Source organism: Ranitomeya imitator, chromosome 4 (genome assembly GCF_032444005.1).
Source record: "Ranitomeya imitator isolate aRanImi1 chromosome 4, aRanImi1.pri, whole genome shotgun sequence".
Taxonomy (NCBI): Eukaryota; Metazoa; Chordata; class Amphibia; order Anura; family Dendrobatidae; genus Ranitomeya; species Ranitomeya imitator.
The window spans coordinates 428973330-428996216 of NC_091285.1; the positions used below are offsets into that span (position 1 = coordinate 428973330).

The 22887-nt window shown below is 44.5% G+C and overlaps 1 protein-coding gene across 1 annotated transcript in view; it reads left to right on the forward strand.

The window, feature by feature from the left end:
- The window catches only part of UBE2Q2 (ubiquitin conjugating enzyme E2 Q2), a 28153-nt gene extending 17613 nt beyond the window's left edge, over nucleotides 1-10540 (forward strand). The window contains exons 7-13 of the mRNA XM_069765524.1: nucleotides 988-1048; nucleotides 1270-1360; nucleotides 4035-4093; nucleotides 5953-6001; nucleotides 6284-6379; nucleotides 6456-6522; nucleotides 8156-10540. Coding sequence (XP_069621625.1) covers nucleotides 988-1048; nucleotides 1270-1360; nucleotides 4035-4093; nucleotides 5953-6001; nucleotides 6284-6379; nucleotides 6456-6522; nucleotides 8156-8187 — 455 coding nt within the window. The 3' untranslated portion in view covers nucleotides 8188-10540. The remainder of the gene's footprint in view (nucleotides 1-987; nucleotides 1049-1269; nucleotides 1361-4034; nucleotides 4094-5952; nucleotides 6002-6283; nucleotides 6380-6455; nucleotides 6523-8155) is intronic.
- Nucleotides 10541-22887: the final 12347 nt, after the last annotated feature.

The window sequence follows — 22887 nt, forward strand, 5'->3', positions numbered from 1 at the left end:
TGAATTATGCTTTACATAAAAGAAATATGGAGACTGGCTTACCTACTTGTCAATGGGAAAAAAAAATATTTAGTTCCCCATCCCCCGCCCCCCTCCCTCCCATTCTGTTTTAGTTGTAGCCCATGTTAGACTTGATGATTTCTGGTTACCCGTCTTCTTGACATAAGGACGTTGAGTATAAACTGTTAACTTCAATTCCTTGGCGTAATTTTCCAAATGTCAGTTTTTTGGTGTTCTGAATAGACTAGTTTTTCCCACTCTATTGCTTATGAACACGTAGGTGAAAATGTTCTCACCTCAGCCAAAAATCCAATAATCTCTCCTTTTTTAAAGTATTCAGTCACTTCTTCACATTAGGAGCTGTAGCATTTCATTACAGTGGAAAGACCAGCACCAGGTGATTTCCATAAAAATACAAATGTAGTCTTTATTTAATCCACTGCTTGTAAAAAGTTAAAAACATGTCATTACATGTCAGGGGGCAAACCTCCTCCGCACGCCTGACGCGTTTCGGACTTTGTCCTTACTCATAGATGGTTTAGACAGGCAGCTTTTTTTATGGTCTGCCCCTGGTCCTCTTCAAATAAGCGTATTATACAAATGTGTGCTGTCCATCTGTGCCATGGACTTACACATACACCCATTATGGCCCATTTTCCACTCGGACCAGCGCTCTCTTTGGGGAAAGAAAATGCCCGCTTGAACTGTTAGTGCATCTAAATAGAAGGCAAGGCCTGCACTTGGCTGCTATGCGGTCAAGCACTATACAATTTGCAGACGTGACTGGCCCATGTTTTGGTGCGGCAGTCTGAATCTGGCCCTGGTCTAACCCTGTGCTCCGATCTGTAGGCTTGTGCATGGACTCCTCCGTGCTTGGGGAAATCTCCAGGGCAGGTCTCCCGTAATCCACATCCTGATTTAGCTACGTATAACGATGTGTTATTTGCTGACCTTTTTTTTTTTTTTTTTTTTTTTCTCTTTTTCTAGGAATTTATTCCGTGGAACTTGTAAATGACAGTCTGTACGAGTGGCACGTTAAGTTGCTTAAGTAAGATCACTTGTCTGCTCCATTTTTTGTGTCTCTGGGTAAAACTCGCCTCCTTGATGGTGAAGAATATATAAGGGGCTAAGGTTACTGTAATCTTTTACCCAAATCTGTAGTCCGGGGTACATAATGTTATGTTCATGTAAAATCTAGTCCTGCCAAAGGGCAAATTGCTTATTAACACTTCTATATAGGATTTATCAGGAACTTTTTTTTTCTTCTAGGGTTGATCCAGACAGTCCATTACATAGTGACCTTCTGGTCTTAAAAGAGAAGGAGGGAATAGATTGCATTTTACTGAATTTTTCCTTTAAGGTAACGTATGAAGTTGTCGGGGGGTACTGTGCGAACACCTGCCTGTGCTAGACTTCTATTTAAGTTCATTAACCAACAATGCAACTGGAGATGTAACTTTTGTGGGTGATAGTATATATATATATATATATATTTTTTTTTTTTTTCTGTACAATTTATTTGACATCCATTTCTTAAAGAATTATTCTCAACATTGAAAGATGTCTCCTATCCAGAGAACAAGTGATCATTTGCTGATCTTGGGCATACACCACTGCCCTACCCCCACCGGGTGTTGTAGAGGTCCACTGGTCAGGCCTTTACCGATCGGCAAGTCCTCTTTTATCCTGTGGATAGATGAAGGCTTTCAGTATTTGGAAACCCTTTAATGCTAGTTCATGATAATGCCATGGGAAAAGCTCTAATACAGAAATTAGAAAAACCTGAGTATTAGAATCCTATGGTTTTATGTATCATGACATTTTAAAAATAACTATTTGGTCCTTAGGACATCTTTAAGATTAGGTCAAGACAGCCTCAAATAATGACACCAGTATACATTGTGTTCATCTATTTAAAAATGAGACAAAAATGCACAAACTTTGTGTGAAAATAAAGTACACCCATGACTCCACAGTTTTGTAGTGGAATTAGTCTTCATTTGTTTGTGTGACTTTATCAAACTCTCACCTGGTTGTGGAGGAATCTTGGCCCACTCTTCTGTACAACGTTGCCCATAACCCTCAATAAGCATTTGTTTGTGCTCCGCTTTCCTAAAGGAGTTTTCCAAGAATGTTATCAAAATGGCCATCCCAATAGAAGCCTCAACCCCCTCCTAGTCACCTGTCTGGACAGGTGACAGACTGAAGAAACAGAATTGTGAACAAACCTGACGAACCAGACAAATATCTTGTAGTGTTGTTAGGTGACAACAGATCCTGACCCATGACGAGGATGGGTTGCAGCTTGTAATATGTGACGGCAGCCGTTTTTTATTACTATCAGTAAGGTCACACCACAGGATTTCAATCCAATTGAGATCTGCCCATGACTGGGCAATTGCAATACATTCTTTTCTTTTTCAGCCATTCTGATGTGGCTTTGCTCCTGTGCTTGGGATCATTGTCCTGTCGTATGACCAAGTTTCAGCCAAGATTTAACTCTTGGCTAGTTGGTCTCACATTTGACTCTAGAATACTTTAGCATACCGAACAGTTCCTGGTTGACTCAATGACTGGAAAGTGCCTAGGTCACGTGGCTGCAGAACAAGCCCAAGTAATCGCCACTCCTCCACAGCTTGACAGTTGGTCTGGCGCGTTTGTGCTTATATGCCGAGGTAGGTATTCGCCAAACGGCTCAGCGCATTCTAACCAACCATTTACACACAGGTCTTATCTATCAAGAGGACATTCTTTCACAAGTCTCGTGGTTGGTTTAGATGCAGCTTTATAAACTGGAGCCATGCTGCTATGATCCTTTTTTAGAAAGAAGTCTTTCTCCTGGCAACCCTGCTAAACTTCTGAATTTGTTTGTTCTTTACTAATTGCATGGTCATATACTCAATTATTTAACATGGCAGAGGCTTCAATAGTGTCTGAGCTTTAGCTCTTGGATTTTTTTTTTTTATACAATTTCTTTGAGAATTGCACATTCTGACCTTGGGAGGAACATGCTAGGACGTCCACTCCTGGAAAGATTTTCCACTGTCTTGGATAATTTATTTTACAATGCTGGACTCTAAATTGTTTGGAAATGCCCATCTAACCCTGCCCACATTGGTGGTCAGCAACTTATTGCTTCTCCCGATCATTACTCATGGCTTGCTTCCTTTTTTGAATTGTATTAACTCGCACTAGAATTCTCCAGACCAGCAGATTGCCAAAGCTTCTGCTTTTATGGAGCTGGTCACAGTTAGATTAGGCTATGGGTTGAACTAGATGGACTTAAAGTCTTCCTTCAACCTTAATAAGGCTACGTTCACACTAGCGTTGTGCGCCGCTGCGTCGGCGACACAACGCATGCCAAAACGCACGCAAAAACGCTGCGTTTTGCGACGCATGCGTCGGTTTTTGCCGAAAATCGGACGCAAGAAAAATGCAACTTGTTGCGTTTTCTTGGTCCGACGCTTGCGGCAAAAAAGACGCACGCGTCGCACAACGCAACAAACAAAAACGCATGCGTCCCCCATGTTAAGTATAGGGGCGCATGACGCATGCGTCGCCGACGCAAACCCGACGCACATTAGCTTAACGCTAATGTGAACGTAGCCTAACTATGTTACAATTGATTAGCAGCGGCTGACTTTTACTTGGCCTCATAAATTCTTTGGGGGCAGTAATGGTGTATATCACACATTGTTTCTGCTCTTAGTCCTCGTTTTTGTTAAAATTAATGCCAAAAGCTGTTACTATTGCATCTGGAGTTGTCCCTAACAGCCTTAGATCTCTCATGATTTTTTGATGTTTGGTTTGTTTTTATTTACTGAAGACCCTAGATTTGGTACACCAATTCAATCATGGTTGTCCTCAGAAAGGGTTTTAAAGATTATTTGTATACGCACCTGAAGCAATTATTAACACGTGTATTGGCGCAGGGTTTTTTGTTGTTGTTTTTTTTGTACTGTTAGATCTAAGTGTGGTGGTGGTGTATTTGTTTCTCACATGCACCATAATTTTATATTTTCTTTCTGCTACAGGATAATTTTCCATTTGATCCTCCATTTGTTCGAGTGGTATCCCCTGTACTTTCTGGGGGGTGAGTATTTAAAATTGATGAGGCCTTTAGTAGTATTGTATAAATAAAAGACACAATACAGAGCCGGGCTTTCGCAACAGAAGATCAATATAACACATTTGCTCTAATATGTGAGAAGGGCTCAGGTTGAGTTGGCTTTTAGTTGTCTACTCCAGCTTAACCCCTTCACGCCATGGCCTTTTTTTTTTTTTTTTTTTTCCTTTCATTTTTCCCATTTTTCTTCCAAGAGCCATAACTGTATATTTTTCCATCCCCATGGACGTATGAGGGTTTGTTTTTTGCGGGACTAGTTGTACTTTTGAATGAAACAATTCCTTTTATCATGTTTTGCACTGGAAAGCAGGAATAAAATTCCAAGTACGTTGAAATTGTGATAAAAGTGCAATATCAGTTTTTTGGAGTTATTTACCATGTAGTCTATACGGTAAACTGACCCGGCAATAGGATTTTGTGGGTCAGTTTTTGTATTGTTTTTTCTGAAAATTTTCTTCACAAATTTTCTGAGATCCACAAAATGTTGGGCTGTCACAGGGCTTACTTTTTTTTACGCTCTGAGCAGACTTTTTTACAGATACCATTTTCAGGTAGATACGACTTTTTGATCCCCCTCTTATTGCAATGTTGTGGTGGCCAAAAGCGTAAATCTGTCAGTTTGACGTGTGTTTTTTTTATTTATTTTTTTTTTCTTTCCTTGCGCTGCTTACCAATCAAATTAATTTATTTTATATATTGAACAGATTTTACTAACGCAATGATACCAAATGTGTTTTTTTTTTTTTTTTTTTTTTTTTATACAGTGAGAGGGGTGATTTGAACTTTGTTTTATAGTTTTCATATTTTTAAACTTTTTTTACTGTATTCCCTCATGGGACATAAACGTAGTCTGATCACTTGTTCTATACGCAGCAGTGCATCAGCACTGTTATGTATAGCTAAAATTGTGATCTCCTATGAATGCCTGCTAAATGCTGACTTTGACAGGAGAATCGTAATGAACAGGCACAGGGGTCTTCAGCAGACTCTCGGCTATTATTACAATGCATCGGAGCCCTGCGATCATGTCACAAGCGTGCAGATGGGAGCATGGAATGATGTGCTCCCCTGCCAATGCATGATAAATGCCACGGTCAAAGATTGACAGCGGAATTTAACAAGTGAACATATAGGCATATGAAGGCTGATAAAATCAGTCCACGTGTGGGGAAAGTCAGGAAGCTGGCTTATGATGTACCGGTACATCATATGTTGGTAAGGGGTTAAAGAAATTTGATTTCTATTGCCTAAAATTTTTTTCACATGCCAGTGACTATTGCATTGAAATAGATGCGTTATGGATTATCACAATTGTAGTAAGACCCCACTGAGTATTACCAACTATCTGTTAGTGGCTTGCCTGAGTTGCATCACTGGATGTTGCAGAACCCCTTGGCCTGGAGTCACACCAGCGAGAGCATCTGATGCGAGAGCAATATGCTACTGACTCAGCTCCTGCTCTGCTGTGATCATGAGCAGAGTCAGTGCTCTGTGCCCCTATTATCTCACAAGAGAATTGTAGCACTGGTGTGGATGAGACAGTCATTTCTACATCTCCCGGTGTTAGCACTGCAGCCTTGCAGCGCTGGGGTCCTGGGTTCTAATCCCACCCAGGACAACATCTGCAAAGAGTTTGTATGCTCTCTCCGTGTTTGCGTGGGTTTCCTCCGGGCACTCCGACAACTGAGTGCAGTCTGATGTTTCACATGCACCCATAGACTTCTATGAGTGCATGCAATCTGATTTTTGCAGCATGCATGCTGCCACTTTTCATGTTTGCACTGGCTTTACTTGGTAGAAATAAAATGTCTTCTGCTTTCTTCCAGGTATGTACTGGGTGGAGGTGCTCTATGCATGGAGCTTCTTACTAAACAGGTAGAGTTGGCAGCTTGCCTGCCATATAATTCTATTGTTAACTGCCTTATTATAAATATGCTTAAAACCCATTTAAAAGGCCTTTTTCCTCTCAATTACTATTCAGGTCCTGTATTTTAACAAGAGGACCCATCCTTTTTAAGCAGCTTCCAATAGATTAGATCAAGTGAAAACCATATTTTTTTTCTCTGAATGGGATTTAAAAATCTGTTGTTTTTTTTTTTTTTTTTTTAATTAACATTTTGTAACTTTAAGATTTGTAACTTTCCATTCCTCTTTTAGGGCTGGAGCAGTGCCTATTCCATAGAGTCTGTTATCATGCAAATCAATGCTACCCTAGTTAAAGGGAAAGCCCGTGTGCAATTTGGAGCCAATAAGGTGAGGCATAGGTGCCCATGAGAGAATAGCGAGCTGCAATTACCAGCATTACTAACATTGTTTTCTATTTTTCCAGAATCAGTATAATCTTGCTCGAGCACAGCAATCCTACAAATCGCTAGTACAGATCCACGAGAAGAATGGTATTTTCTTCTTTACAGTAATGTATATAAGCTTTTCTGAGTTATTGGATGCAAGAGAGTAGACAACTATAGGTGATGTAGTTGGTAGCAATGATTAATGACAGAAGGAGATCTAAACCAATGTAGAAATGTTTTTTTGGGGGGATGCAGAGGCATATACTCCTGTGATTCTCTAATAGAAATCTATAATAAAGCTTAAAGGAGTATTAACGCCTTTCTGATATCTACACAGCGGGTATTGGCTGTTAGTCAGGACCTGCCTCACAGGTGGCGCGCAGCACTGCCTGCGATTCTTAACCTGTTATAGGGACTGTCTTCACAGAATGACTGTTCAAACTCTGTCCTGCCGCTCGGTGCTTGACTATGGGGCTGATCATTGAAGTACACCTCACCACCTGCCTGTTTTCCCTCCATTTCCACCCCTTTCTTTGACAGGTCTGGCTTCATAGAGCTCTGCCGTGAAGCACCAAGCGCCTGTTCTTGGTTTGAACAGTCATTTTTTGCCATATTTAAATGCCACTATCAATCGGACAGCAGGGGCCGCGACATTCAGTGCGACCATCGGCTCACCCCTGATGGGATGGAAAGTCGCTGATGGGTTGCAATGACAGCAGGGCGTCTCTTGAAGAACTCTGTGCTCGTCATTACGGCACCTGTGGCCAGCTTTCAAAGGAGATCCTGATTTTTCATTATATGCAGCAATACTGTTATTGCTGTGTATAGTACCAGTAATTAGATCGCAGGCTATTTAAAAAAAAAAAATAAGTACATGCATGGTAACACCACATTCAAAAATATCAATAAAGATATAAAAATAACCCAATAAACTGAACAGAAAAGAATAAGAACACCAAAATGACTGTACCTTTTTTTTTTTTTTTTTCTCTCGATGCATTACTACAAGAAACTACAAAAAAACCCTGCAATAAGCTATCAAAATGTTATATCCATCCCAAAATTGTATCCTGAAAAAACTCTCGCCTTGCAAAAATAAGCCATTTCCACATCTAACGGCTGACAAACTAAAACTTAACGGATCTCAGAAAATGGCGATACAACTAAACTTTAATCTCTCAAAACTTTGAATTTATTTTTTTTTCCACTAAAATAATAAAACCTTGATATGGCCATAATCATACTGATGAGCAGAATCATATTGCGAAGTCTTTTTTTTTTTTTACCAAACAATTCCTAAAATAAAACAATGTTTTTAATTTATTTATTTGCAAAATTTCTTCCCATTCTGATTTTTTTTTTTTTCCTCCCTTTTACATTACATTATGTATTAATGAATGGTGTAATTCAAAAATACAACTCGACATGCAACAAACAAGCCCTCATATGTCTCATTTGGACAGAAAAATAAGTTCAGGAAGGGGGCGGGGGTTAAAGCTAAAATTTAGGTTTGGGTTAAAAGTTGCTCATTGGGGTTCCAGCTGATGGACTCCCCTCTGATCGCTAGAATTTGGGTGACAATGAGGAGTATGATTCAACCTAGTGGACAAGTGATGTTTTTTCTGGACCATTGTCTTGTATTTACACTTGTAAACATGACTTTACAATATTACTAGTCTCTAGGATAAGTACAGTGCTCTGCTGTAAATCATAGATTTTCTTTTCTTTTTGTATATAGGCTGGTACACTCCTCCAAAAGAAGATGGGTAACTTGAACCAAGCCTGGACCAAGATTTAAACCATTTTGTTTTTCTATTTCTTTCCAAAACCGATCCGATATTGCCCTTTTTTTTTGGTCCTCTGTACAGAATGTTAGTTTATTAGATAAAGAACTGTCAGACCTGACCTGTATATTAGACCAAGTCTGCATCTCTGGCAACGAGAGCAGCTGCCTTTACTGAAGAGGCCACTCCAAATATTTTAACGCCCTATTTAAAGAAGAAGATATAGCTTAGTTACAGCATTCCACTTTTATTAGACTGTTGTAAATTGCTTTCACTTCATTCATGTGGTTTTTTGTTTTTTGTTTTTTGTTTTTTTTGTTTGCAGAATGTTCTCTGCAAAATAAACTGCTTTGTATAGTTTCATTTAAAGCCAAACAAATGTTTGATACTATTAAAATTCTAAGATTACGGTTTTTAAGAAGTTGTTGCAGCAGGTGATTCTAGTACCCGGGCTACAGTCGGATATCGGAGAACATTGTAGCATTGCCAAATATGTTGTGGGTAGATTAAAGTAAAAGGCCATTAAATAGAAATATCTGAATGGCTTGAAAAATGCCAGCTTGGGGCTTTTTTTTTTTTTTTCCCCCTTTTAGGATCGAAGAAGATTATTTAACTGCAATGACTCTTTCAAAAATGTTAAGGATTTTGCAATTATTTGCTTATTCTGGTTGAAGGACATTTTACTAATCTGCATCTAAATGTCTGATGTACATTTGCAACAAACCCATATGTTATAGTATACGGTAGTTCCAGTGGTTATTTGTCATCCTCTTCCAGTTTCTGAAAAGGGTAACCACCCAGCCTAAACCCTAGGCTACACTGGTAGCATGAGATGGCGGAGTAGCTACTGTAATCACATGGATTCAGCCTCCTGCCTTTTTTAACCTTAGTCTATGTGCAATTGTTTCTAAATTGGAGTATGACCACCCGCCCCAAAAAGTTCCTAGGACGTGCATCTAGATCATTGCACCTAAACTGCCCCTGTAATTTACACCTTGGCCTGCTTAGTCTATTGGTTACAGTTTCAGTAGTGTGGGGGGTATTTCTTTTTTCTTTTCTCCCTTTTTCGCGCATTTATTTTTCTGGTACTCTTAATACCCATTTTGCTATAGAAGCAAACCAATGTCTAAGATTATTGCGTTTCTTTATTTTTTTTTTCACGGGTTGTTGCAATTCTATTGACTTTTTTATTTTATTCAACGCGAATGGCACATAATCAAGACTTTGAATAGGCAAGAGACTGTACAGCTTTGTGTAAAGAGGGTTAGCAGGAGACATCGTTCTTCAGGATGACCTACAGCTCTATAGACATTGTAAACTTGACATTGGCCCACATTTGTTTTCTCCTCGCCAAATGTCTTTTAGTTTGTAAGTAGACATTACTTTTGTATAGTAAGGGTTAAAGGTGGGGTTCGCTTGATTGGTTGCCTTTTTTTGTGTTTTTAATGGGGTGAATCTGTGCTTTCTGATAGAGGAAATGGCATTTATTTGGACTCTGGTAAAGGTTTCGATACTTTGTTTCAGGGAAGATGCATTTTTCTCTAACAGTCTCTGACATTTCAGATATCAAACTGTGAATAGAGCCATACAAAGTTTACTCAGATCTGTATTTTTTTTTTTTTTCTGAAGACCTTCAACCCGTTCTAACCTGTAGGTCTGGCTACTGCTGTTCCTTTGTGGGTCCCCCCCACCTCTGTTACTTTACACATTGACCCCATTAGGATCACCGCTGTTGTATCTTCATGTGTATTTGTTTACCTCTAACACTTGGTATGCAGAGCAAGATGGCGCAAAGCTTTTGTTCTGGATCTTGCCATTTATTGTCTGGATCCCCCATAACATATATGCAATATTCTGCTATGTTGATGTATGTTTTGTTAATCTCCAATATGGTTTGTACTATTGCAGACACCATTTCTGTGGGTACCTTGCAGGATTTGGCTAAAGATCTTCCTCTCCCTGGGTGCTCCATTCTATATTTTTGCCTGTACATATGTTTTTTATAAGGCACCACCACCAACCCCCGTTTAACATCTTTCGTTGAACCTTTAGGCAAGACAAAAACCTGAAAATATTCTAAGTGGAATTGACTTTTTATAGGGTTTAGAAGGTTGCTGACTTGGCATGCTTTTGGGTTTTGTTTTGTTGTTTTTTTTTTTTGTTTTTTTTTCGTTTCATTGCAGACTTATTTGGCAATGTACAGTAATCTGTAAACTTGCATCAAGTTTATGATTAAACCATTTTAAGATATAACTTGTTGATTCTGCGTTCTTAATTATTTCCCTCTGTACTGTAGATTCCTGCAGCATACATGAAATAAAATGGAACATGAAACAGCAGATATGTGTTGTATTTTTGCAAATTGCTTTCTAAAAACAATTGGAGCAAGGGGTAATGTAAAATCAATAATCCTGTGCTGCACAATTCAACTTTGCTCCTCCACATCCTCCACATTTGTCTTTATCCTGCCCACATGATTCCTTATGGAAGTAGACCATATCTGAGCTAAAGATAGTGGTGGACATATTTGAAAACCATAGCCAGCATGCTTTTTATTAACGTAAGCCAGAAGTGATCCTTCCAGGCACCACTGTCATCCATGAGTTGTCTGATGTAGCTCATTGCTTTAGAACAGTGACATGTCCCAAAAGTATGATCTGCAAAAGAGGAGAGAAGCCAGCTCACTGTAGCTGCTTGTATTCTTCCGTAGCATGGAAAAGGTGTCGTTGCCAGAAACTATGGCAAAAGTAGTAAATGGTGAGGGAGCAAAAAAAAAAAAAAAAGTTTCTTTATCACTTCATTGGGGGACACAGATAACCATGGGGTGTATGCTGCTGTCACTAGGAGGCTGACACTAGGAAAATAGCTCCTCACCAGCAGTATACACCCACCGACGGGCACCAAGTACCTCAGTTTAAGCTTGGTGTCTGTAGGAGGCGGACCTGGATCTTATCCCAGATCCACATTTTTCTTTTTTTTTTTTTTTCTTTTGCAGGTTCCCTGTTTGTCTTTATTAATCTTTTTTTTCCTTTGTTTTTCAGGTTCATTTAGGGTAACGGTGTAATTTTTCACCCTGTTTTCCCACACTTATGCAACAGAGAGCAGTGTGGTGTCACCCACTCTCAGACCAGCAGGCAGGACTTTATCCCCTGTCACCTATACGGGTGCTTCCCAGTGGCCAGTCCTCGCCTTTTCCCCTCCTCACCCATCTCCTCGGAGAGGGCCGAGAGGAAGACTGTGGTCACCAGCGGTGGCCTCCCCCTCCTTGTAAGGGGTTAACGCAGTCTTCCGCACTGCCTGGAGACGGTGCGGGAAGGAGGATCCCTGATGCCAGCGACCTCTCCACCCGAGGGCTCCTGATGTGATTCTCCGCTGTGAAGAGGGATTGAGGACCCTCCTGCAGCCTGCAGGTAATGTATGATTCCTCCCTACCCCAGCAGCGCAGGCAGGTTCGGTCACTTCCCAATAAGGACAGGGTGCTTTTAGCATCCATTTCTCTTCTTCACGGGCAGCGCTGCGCAGGCGGGACCCTCCTTTTTTTGCCAGTCCCTTAATAGGTAGTTAAGTCGCAGCCATTTTCCTCCCTTAATAATAATAATAATAATAATCTTTATTTTTGTATAGCGCTAACATATTCCGCAGCGCTTTACAGGTTGCACACATTATCATCGCTGTCCCCGATGGGGCTCACAATCTAAATTCCCTATCAGTATGTCTTTGGAATGTGGGAGGAAACCAGAGTGCCCGGAGGAAACCCACGCAAACACGGAGAGAACATACAAACTCTTTGCAGATGTTGTCCTTGGTGGGGTTTGAACCCAGGACTCCAGCGCTGCAAGGCTACAGTGCTAACCACTGCGCCACCGTGCTGCCCACACCTCCCACTGATTTTTCCCGCCTGAGCGCTTGAATCTCACGCTCTTGTCCAGTCATTCAGGCGCCCACCATCTTTCAGCACCTTTTTCCCTCTCCGCCCCCCTCTCCATCACGATAACCATCTCTGCCTGGGCCAAAATTCTTCGCCAGGGCATCATAGCAGCAGCACCTCCAGAGAAGCTGGCAGATTTGGCAAACCAGATTGCACACGCCGGCAGATATCTTCTGACTGCCTCTTTGGATGCGGCATCCTGTTCTGCCAGGGCAAATGGCAACATTATTGCCATACGCTGCATCATTTGGTTGAAAGCGTGGAATGCAGACCCAAGCTCTAAGAAGTCACTCGCCAACCTGGCCTTCCGGGGTTCTCAGCTCTTTGGGTCCAGGCTGAACCAGATAATTTCGGACGCTATTGGAGGGAAAAGCACCTCGCTGCCTCAGTCAAGGCTTAAACATCCTTTCAACAGAAAAGGTTCTCTTCCTTTTCATTCCTTTCGACCTTTTTCCTTTTCAGGGACAGGAAGGAAGCCAGCCTTCAAACCAGCACCTTACTGGAGGCCAAATGGCCGCTCCTCAAAGCCCTGTGGGTCCCGCTCTCACAGATTCTCTTCTAGGTGATGGGTCACCCCCACCTGTAACTCTTTTCAGGGTGGGAGGCTGGCTTCTTCTTCAGGGATTCATGGTTGTCTGTGGTCGACGACACCTGGGTAAGAGATCGTTACATCCAGCTACAAGATCAACTTTTCTCCTGTGCTTTCAGATGTCCCCTGGAGGCTTCCAGACTGTCCAGATCTCTTGCAGGGCCCACCAGATTTCAGTCTGAGTTTAACAGCATGGCTGTTGAGGCCGCAGTCCTGAATGAGACTGTTTTTTTTTTTTTTTGTTTTGTTTTGTTTTTTTTTTTTTTGTTTTTTTTTTTTTCTCAACAGGTCATTCAGACCACGATTAGAGTGAGAAAACCAGCATCCTCGCGCATTTAGCGCAGGCTTTCTTCTGGTGGTGGGATGAAAACTGTTTGTTTCCAATGTCCTTTTCCCTTCCATCCTTGGTTTCTTTCAAGCGGGTCTCGACTCGGGTCTATCGCTCAGTACCCTCAAGGGTCAAGTCTCCACTCTGTCTATCCTCTTCTGGAAGGATCTGGCTTCCCATTCCCAAGCGAAGACCTTTCTTCTGGGTGTCGCCCCCACCTGGCACCACCTTACCATCCTCCGATAGAACCATGGGATCTTAATCTTGTTCTCGGCGCCTTTGAGCCCATTCACGATATTTTGTTTTCTTTCCTGTCATGGAAGGTGGCCTTATTGCCATTACGTCTATAAGTAGGGTTTCCGAGTTAGCGGCATTATCTTCCTGATTCCCCGTTCCTGATTCTACATCAGGACAAGGTAGTCCTCAGACCGGTTCCTTCCTTTTATTCCCAAGGTGGTCTCTCTTCATATCAATAGACATTGTCCTCCCTTCTGTGTTCTCCGGTTCATCCCCTGGAGAAGTCCCTCCACAAGCTGGATTTGGTGAGAGCTATTTGAGTCTTATCTTTCTCAGGCTGCTTCCTTTCGTCAATCCGATTTCCCTTTTGTCCTCTCTGAAGGTCATCGAAAGGGGCTCCCAGCTTCTAAGTACACTATCGCCCGTAGGATTCGTTTGGCGATACCGGAGGCTTACCGCGTTCAGGACAAACTACCTCCCCCGGGGTCGAAGGCTCACTCCACCTGGGCTGTTCGTCGCCAGGCGTCGGCCTTGCCGATTTGCAAGGCCGCGACCTGGTTCGTCCTTGCACACTTTTGTGAGGTTTAAAGGGCTCATACCCATGTTTTGTCTGCAGGCTTGGGTAGGAAGGTGCTGCAGGCGGCGATTGCGCATCGGCCGACCTAGTCCATTTTCTTTGCATTCTTTCTGTTCCCGCCCTCGGGACTGCTTTTGGACATCCCATGGTTACCAGTGTCCCCCAATGAAGCGATAGAGGGATTTTTGGTACTCACCGTAAAATCTTTCTTGGAGCCTTCATTGGGGGACATTGCACCCTCCCTAACTGTACCGGTTTTTGGGCCTACTGTCTTTGTTGTTGAATTCTGTTGCTTCTCCTACTGCTTTTACTTGGTGCCTGACGTTAGATGTATACTGCAGGGGAGGAGCTATTTTCCTTTTTTTGCCTAGTGTCGGCAGCATACACCCCATGGTTACCTGTGTCCCCCAATGAAGGCTCCAAGAAAGAGATTTTACAGTGAGTATCAAAAATCCCTCTTTTTAATTCATTTCGGATTAAAGCAGCTTTACATCCGTATAGAGTCCAAGAATGGGAACATCAACGCATTCTGGTGCAGACTGCACCCTAAATAATATTTATATAGTGCCAACATATTCCGCAGCGCTTTACAGCTAAACAGTTTCAAACACAAGTCCTAAGTAACAGCGTTAACAATAATATAATGATTAAAGCAAAATAAACAACCCTGCTCATGAGAGCTTACAATCTACAATGAGGTTGTGGAGATGCAAAGTACAGGTGTGTATTTACAATGATGTATTTACAGTGAAACCCTAAATCATGATTGGTGATGTTAGCAAGTGCTTGTTGCTAGAGTTTGCGTAGTGTGCTTGGATATGCAAATCACGAGTAGCAAGAAGTGCAAGTGCTCGTTACTTGAGTTTGCATGGAGTATCGCGGGTGCTCAAGTGAAGTGTTCAGCTCCCTGCGTCCCCATGTTTTGCGGCTGTTAGATGCTGGGACTCGAATGTGTCACTTGAGCACCCTCGATACTCCATGCAAACTCGAGTAACGAGCACTTGCAGTTCTTGCTACTCATGTTTTGTGTGCACTAGAAATGCATTGATGTGCTACATCAATGCATTTCAATCTGCTACACAGCCTGGTTTCGTTTCTAGCAAAGAGAGGACCGCTTTGGGCACACAGGACCGTGGGTAAGAGCTGGGCTGCAACACATTGGCATTCCCTGCAGTATATCCGTGGGCATTACTCTTCACTCACTGGGGCACTTGGCAGATTCAGGACATACTGGGGTACACCATGTCATTTTCTAAGACATCCAGGAAGGCTACCAAAACCCATAGTGTTCACCTCATGTACTTCCTGTCAGTCTTTGCTACCCCGGGGACAGAGTAATCATCTCTGCAAAGCTTTTGACCCCGAATGCGCTCAGGAGCCCGCCGCTGCTACCGAACCCAGTGTACCCATGAGTGGGCTTCGTCACTGTTGCAGTCCATGGCCTCATTGGCTAAAGCGATTTGAGTCCCTCCAGGAACCTTCCACGGGTCGGGGCATCCATGTGCCTGTTTTTGAAGATTCCTCTTCTACATGGGTCTGCCTGCAGGGGCCACACTCGTGCACAAAATACACGGACAGCTAGAAAACGAACCCATAGTACGTTTCCCGGGCCCTCTTGTGCCTCTGCATCCTTAAGCTCCATTTCTCGCTCCCCCTCACCAGGGGTTTGCAGCGACCAGAACTCTGACTACGAGTCTCTCGACCTGGACTCGCCTGAGTATCAGGTGACAATGGATAATCTCATTGAGGCCGTCACCCAAACCCTGAAGGTGGACGAGGACTCTTTGTGTCCCATATCATGCTGTGTCCTTTAAGACTACTAAACGTCCGCATAGGATGTTTGCCAATGATCCCGAGTTTCAGGACCTACGGTACTTCAGAGGTATAGGAAGCGGACAGATAAATGTTTCACAGGACTGAACCCTCTAGAGGCAAGATATCCCTTATCATCGGATCTATGGGAAGGGTGGGTGGAATCCCCTCCAGTTGATCCACCCCAGTTTCTTCTGGCTTTCAAAACTCTCCTGTCCATGCCAGATGGGTCCTCAATTAATTAAAAATCCCACGGACCGTCAGACTCTTGCTCGCTCAGTGTTTGAAGCCTCAGGCTCCGCTCTCTTTCCCTCTTTTGTTGCGACATGGGTCGCTAAAGCAATGGTCTCCTGGGCGGATTGCCTAGTCAAAACAATTCAACACCGTAATCTCCCCAGAAAGCAGTGGATCTGGCCAATCAGATTTCCCTGGCTGGTGATTATTTGGTGCACGCTTCCCTGGATGTTGCCAATTGCGCCACATTGGCAGCATCAAACGCCATCACCATCAGAAGGGCTCTGTGGCTAAGGGAATGGCGAATGGACTCTGCATCCAATCCCTCCCTAACCTTTATGCCTTATCAGAGCGGTTGCTTATTTGAGAGCAGCTGGACACCAAAACAAAGGCGCGGGCACGGTCCTTTTACTGAACCATCGACTTGCTACGTCAAGACGGGGTCAGTATTCCGATCCCAGAAGATGAGGGGTTCGAAGGGTTCTATTTGAACCTATTCGTTGTCCCAAAAGAAGGACTGAACGGTGTGGCCCATTCTGGAGCTGAAACGTCTAAACCCCATCTGCACGCTGCAGCATGTGCTTTCGGCGGCCTGAGATGGGAGCCAGTTCTACCTCAAACGGTTGTGCCGTCTGTCCCCACTGGTCAAACAAGCGCTCAGGTGGTGGACGTTGTGGTCCTCCCTCAACCAGGGAAAATCCTTTCTTCCTTTCTTCCGGTTCAATGGCTAGAGAACACGACTGACTCCAGTCTTCTCGGCTTGGGGGGTGGGGGGGGTCTGTCTTCCACCACCACACCTGCCCAGGGGTGCTGGTCTCGGGAAGCTCGCCTTCCGCTCAATGTTCTGGAGAATCAAGCGATCTAGTTATCCCTGTGACTATTCCACCATCTTAAAGCAGGTCACCCCGTCCGGATACAATCAGACAAGGCCATGGCATAGATCAATCATCAGTAGGGCACCCGCAGCAGTGCGGCAATGCGCGAGGTAGTTCACATTCTCTGCTGGGCCGAAAAGAACCACTCTATCATTTCAGCAGTTCACATTCTGGGCGTCAGACTTCCTCAGCCGTTAGGGTCTCGCCTCAGGGGGAGTGGACTTTTCATCTGGAGGTTTTCCACCAGATCTGTCTTCGCTGGGGGACTCCGGATGTGGATCTGATGGTGTCAAGATTAAACGCCAAAGGTTGTAGCTCAATCTCAGGATACAGAAGCCATCGGGATGGATGCACTGGCCCTTCCATGGCATCAGTTTTGTCTCCTATACGTATTCCCCCCGCTTGTTTGTCTCGAGAGTCATCAGGAAGATCAAAGCGGAGGGGGTCCTTGTGATTCTGATCGCTCTGGACTGGCCACGCAGAGGGTGGTACACGGAGTTGGTGCAGCTTGTTGCCGACGTGCCCTGGCGACTGCCGGATCGACCGGATCTACTTTCCCAGGGTCCGATTTGCCACCAGAACTCGGGGGGGGGGAACCTGTGTTTAGGAGAAGCCATTCAATGGCCAAGATGTTAATCTGTGGTTTCCACCATGATTAGTGCCCAGAAGACTACATCGCTGCGCATGTATCACCGCACATGAAAGGCCTTTATCTCAGTCGGCCATGACGGCACTACCAGAGAGAGGGGATCTGCCCTTCAGGGACAGGAAACCTATAGGATAAAAGGGCAGTACATCTCTCCTGTGTCAGTTTGGGTTTCCTGTCCCTGACAGGGAACCCTCTAGGATCGGTACCTTCGAGATCCAGAGCCGGCCATTCGAGCTTTGACGACGGGAGGCCCCTGTCACGGCAGGTGTGGTGTCGGACGCTGCCACTGCTGGGACCGAAGGGTCTGCAGAGTGCGCGGAGGGAAGCGCGGCCGCCTCCCCAGATCGGGGAACCGGTGTGCCTTGCATCTTCCGAGCAACAAGCACTTCCTGATTTGGGGCGGGCGCATGCGCACGGTGTTCGAGATGCACCAAGATGGCCGCCGCCCGGAATCTAGTGCATCTCTACTTCCGGGACCCGGGCAGCGCGTGCATGCGCAGATGAAGGTATAGGGATCAGCGCTTCCTGATGACACAGCCCTGGAGGAGGGGGTGGATTGGCACTAGATTTCTTTAAACAAAAAAAAAAAAACGCTCTGGAGATATTTCCTTGCTGCATGCAGTCCCAATAATGGAGGACAGTGATCAGCAGCTCCAGCCGCCGCAGCCATTACAGCCGCAGCAGCAGTGTCACCACCAGCGCAAGCCGGATGCGCAAAGAAAAAGATCCTCTGCCCTGGCACCCGCAGTACTCTCTCCGGCAGCCATTCCACGCCGCAGAGTAAAGGCTCCAGTATGGCTAACCAGCCAACACCATCGACTACAGATCTCATACAGGATCCTACACCTCCTCCAAAACCGGTACCTGTGGCTGCACAAGATGGGTGAGTGATCTTCATGAAAGTTCACCAAATAATTGGGGTCCCCTTTTTTTCCGTTTATTTTTAGGCAAAAAGAATGGAGAAAACTAAGCATAGGTCCTGTCCCCTGTGCAGAATACCCTTGTCGCAAACCTGGGATAAGAAATTGTGTGATTCCTGTATAGGACAAGTCCTTTGTGAGGAAACCCCTAATTTCGCCTCTGAATTGCGATCTGTAATCAGACCAGAGGTAGAAACAGCGTTTAAATCCCTTAAAGGGGAAGGGGTTAAAGAGAAAACTACCCTATTCACACGCCGATTCCTCTAGTTCTGAAGATGGAGATTCAGACATGCGGGGTTCCTCCTACATTTCGGATTCTGAGAGTGGAGGTCGCCACTGCTTCCCTTTAGATGAAGTCGATGCCCCTGTGAAGGCCGTAAGATCGACCATGGGGGTCCTGGATCCCCGTCTTGACAAAACGGTACAGGACATCATGTTTGGAGGATTAGGTCAGAAGAAGCGCAGAGTCTTTCCACTTAGCGAAAATGTTCAAGCATTAATTAAAAAGGAGTGGGAAAAGCCAGAAAGAGAAAAATTAATCTGTACCCTCACTTAATAGGAAATATCCCTTCGAGGAAGAGGCTTCTACTTCATGGGATAAAGCCCCTAGACTTGACGTAGCAGGACATGGGAACTCTGAAGGATCCCCTTGACAAAAGAGCCGATACCTTCCTTAAAGGGGCCTGGGAATCGGCAGGGGGATGTTTAAGGCCTGCAATAGCAGCCACATGTACTTCTAGATCTCTAATGATCTGGATAGATAACTTAGAAAAACAACTAAGAGATGGGGTATCTAGAAATAAAGTGATAGAATCGATTCCCATGATTAGAGGGGCGGCAGCCTTTTTGGCGGACTCATCAGCCGATTCTATTAAACTCGCTTCCAAAGCGGCAGCTTTATCTAATGTAGCTCGTAGGACGCTATGGCTAAAAAGTTGGCCAGGCGACCTACAGACTAAACAGAAACTTTGTTCAATTCCATGCGAGGGAAAATTTTTATTTGGGGAGACCCTGGATGACCCTTTACAAAAAGCAGGAGATAAGAAAAAAGGGTTCCCTAACCTGGCCACACCTTTTGTTAAGCGGCCCTTTCGGAATAGGAAGTTTTTTCGGAGACGTCCCCCAAGGGATCAGAACAAATGGGATGATGGGAAAAGGAGAGATAGGGGATTCCTCTTGGGGGTCTTTTTTATCTCTTGGGGAATTACCAAAGTGACACCTCCCCCTGGGTGGGAGGGAGATTATCTCAATACCTTCCGGCCTGGGAAAAAAATCTAAACCAGCACCTGGATTCTAAACTTGATAAAAATAGGACTTCAAATAAACTACTTCCCTTCCTCCCCAAAACTATGTGGTCACCCCACTAAAATCTTCACCTCAGCAACAATATGCATTGGAACAAGAAATTACAAAGCTCATAAACAGACGTCATTCAGGAAGTTACGCTACTGGAAAGAGGGACAGGGTTTTATTCCCCACTGTTTCTGGTTCCAAAACCGGGTGGATCCTTCCGCACAATAATAAACTTGCGGAAGCTAAATGTTTATGTAAAGAACCAAAGTTTCAAAATGGAATCAATAAAATCAACAATCAAAAACCTGTTTCCGAATTGCTTCATGATAGTGTTGGATCTCAGGGACGCGTATTCTCACGTCCCCATCCACAAGAACTCCCAGAAATACCTCAGACTAGCAGTGGTCAAGGGAGGAAAAGTAAGGGAATACCAGTACAAAGCCCTTCCCTTTGGCATTTCAGTGGCACCCCGTATATTTACCAAATTGATAGCGGAAATGATGGCCAATCTAGAAGAAAAAGACATTGTAATAGTACCATATTTGGACGACTTTCTAATTGTCAGCAATTCAGCCCAACACTGTCGCCAGCAATGCGACAGAGTAATAGAAACGCAAATCACAGAACAAATGCGGCAGCACAGGGGTCGATCCCGGCACACTTCCGTCATTATTGCACCCTTCTCCCCCCCCCCCCCCCCCCCCGAGCCGTGAAGATGTCTTCTCACATGCTTGAATAAAGGACTATCTAACTCCAGGATCGGTGAGTGCTGCCGCATTTGTTCTGTGATCTGCATGCCATTCAGCTGTTTCATGCGAGCACCTCTGATCAGCTGTCGGGCAATCAGCTGTTGAAGTACACATCCAGTTCTCCCTGGTTGCTTGGGCTGTGCTGCTCAGCATTTTTCCTATTTTTGTTCTCAGTAATAAAAACTAACAAGAGTTAGGCTTCTAAATCTCCAAAAATCAAAACTAGAAACGACCAGAGTTCAAAAGTTTTTGGGCCTAACTTTGGACTCTATGACACAGGAATGTCTCCTTCCAGACCAGAAAAAAAACAAACAATATTAAATCTTGTCTCAAGAGCTTGCGCAAACCCTCATATGACCTTGGGAGGGGCGGTGTCACTACTGGGGTCCTTTTCTGCCTGCCTCCCAGCAATACAGTGGGCACAAATTCACGCGAGGAACCTCCAGTGGGATATTCTCAGGAATCAGATTACACTGAAGGACATATGACTCTAAATTCAGACACTATTCGTTCCCTAGCCTGGTGGTTGGATTCCAACAACCTATCAAAAGGGGTTCCTTGGTTAATAGATATATCTTGGATAGTTAACACGGATGCTAGTCCCACGGGGTGGGGAGCTCACCTGGGCAACAGTATCTCTCAGGGAGTCTGGACAGGTCAAAAATACGGAGCATCCTCAAACCAAAAAGAACTTTGGGCGGTGAGCCGCCCTCTATCATATTTCCTTCCCAGCCTGCAGGGGCATCATGTCTGGGTTTTTTCGGACAATCAAGTAGTGGTAGCCTACCTGAACCACCAGGGGGGACCAGGTCTCAAGCCCTAATGAAGGCCACTTCCCAAATATTCACTTTAGCAGAAAACAACTTCCTATCCCTCTCTGCGCTACATATAAAAAGGATGAAGAACCAAAAAGCAGACTTCTTAAGCCGTATCTATTTAAAACAGGGGCAATGGACACTGAATCAGATCACCAAACTGTGGGGGGTCCCTGTAATAGACCTTTTTGCCAGTGTAGAGAACAGGAAAGTAAAAGAATTCTGTTCTCTAGACCCCAGAGGGGGCCCTCGGGCACTGGATGCATTCACGATTCCCTGGACTCAGGGTCTCGCATATGCCTTTCCCCCTTGTATACTTACTAGATGGTGGCCCGATTCTAACGCATCGGGTATTCTAGAATATGCATGTCCATGTAGTATATTGCCCAGTCACGTAGTATATTGCCCAGCCACGTAGTATACAGCACAGAGCCACGTAGTATACAGCCCAGACATGTAGTATACTGCCCAGTCATGTATATTGGCCAGTCAGATAGTATATTGCCCAGCCACGTATGTAACAGGTTAAAAAATAAACACATACTCCCCTTCCGAGGGCCCCTTGTAGTCCTGTCGCCTGTGTGCGGTGCACGCGGCAGCTTCCGGTCCCAGGGTTGGTATGAGCGCAGGACCTGTGATGACATCGCGGTCACATGACCGTGACATCATGGCAGGTCCTTCTCGCAGAGCATCCTTAACACCGGAACCTGCCGCTTGCACTGCCGAGGACAGGACGCAACGTCGGAGGGTGAGAATAACTTCTTTTTTTTTTTATTATTATTCTTATTTGTAACATACGCAGCATCAATAGTAAAAAGTTGGTCACACAGGGTTAATAGCTGCGTAACCGGAGTGCATTACACCACGCTCCGGTAATGCTGGCATTAACCCTGTGTGAGGGATGACTGGATGACTGGAGGGGAGTATGGAGCGGGCACTGACTGCGGGGAGGAAAGAGCGGCCATATTGCCGCTGGACTGTGGCCGTCGCTGATTGGTCGTGGGTGTTTTGCCACGACCAATCAGCGACTTGGATTCTCTTGACAGACAGAGGCCACGACCAATGAATATCCGTGACAGACAGACAGACGGAAGTGACCCTTAGACAATTATATAGTAGATCCTGGCAGTTCTGAGGAAAATCAGACAAGACAGGGCGAGACTCATCCTAATAGCCCCCTTCTGGCCCAAAAGGACCTGGTTTTCCTGGTTGAGGATGCTATCGGTCACCGATCCCTGGGTTCTTCTGGATCTTCTGGACCTCCTATCGCAGGGACCGGTGTTCCACCCTCAGAGAGTCTCCACTTGAGGTCACTACTAAAGGCAAGGGGCTTTTCGGATAAACTAGTGTCAACACTATTGAAAAGTAGGAAAACGGTAACAACTAAAATCTGTCCACCTCTGGGGTAAAATTACAAGATGGGGTCCAAATCCCTAAAGTGTTAGAATTTCTACAAAAAGGGTTTGATCTGGGCTTGTCGGTAAGCACCTTAAAGGTGCAAATAGCGGTGTTAGGGGCATTACATAGTGAGAATGTAGCCGCTAATCCATGGGTAACAAGGTTTATTAAAGCTCTGCTGTAAGATCTAAACCAATAAACATAAAGACTACCAACCTGGGACTTAAATTTAGTCTTGTCAGCCCTAACAGAACCCCCGTTTGAGCCAATAGATTCATTACC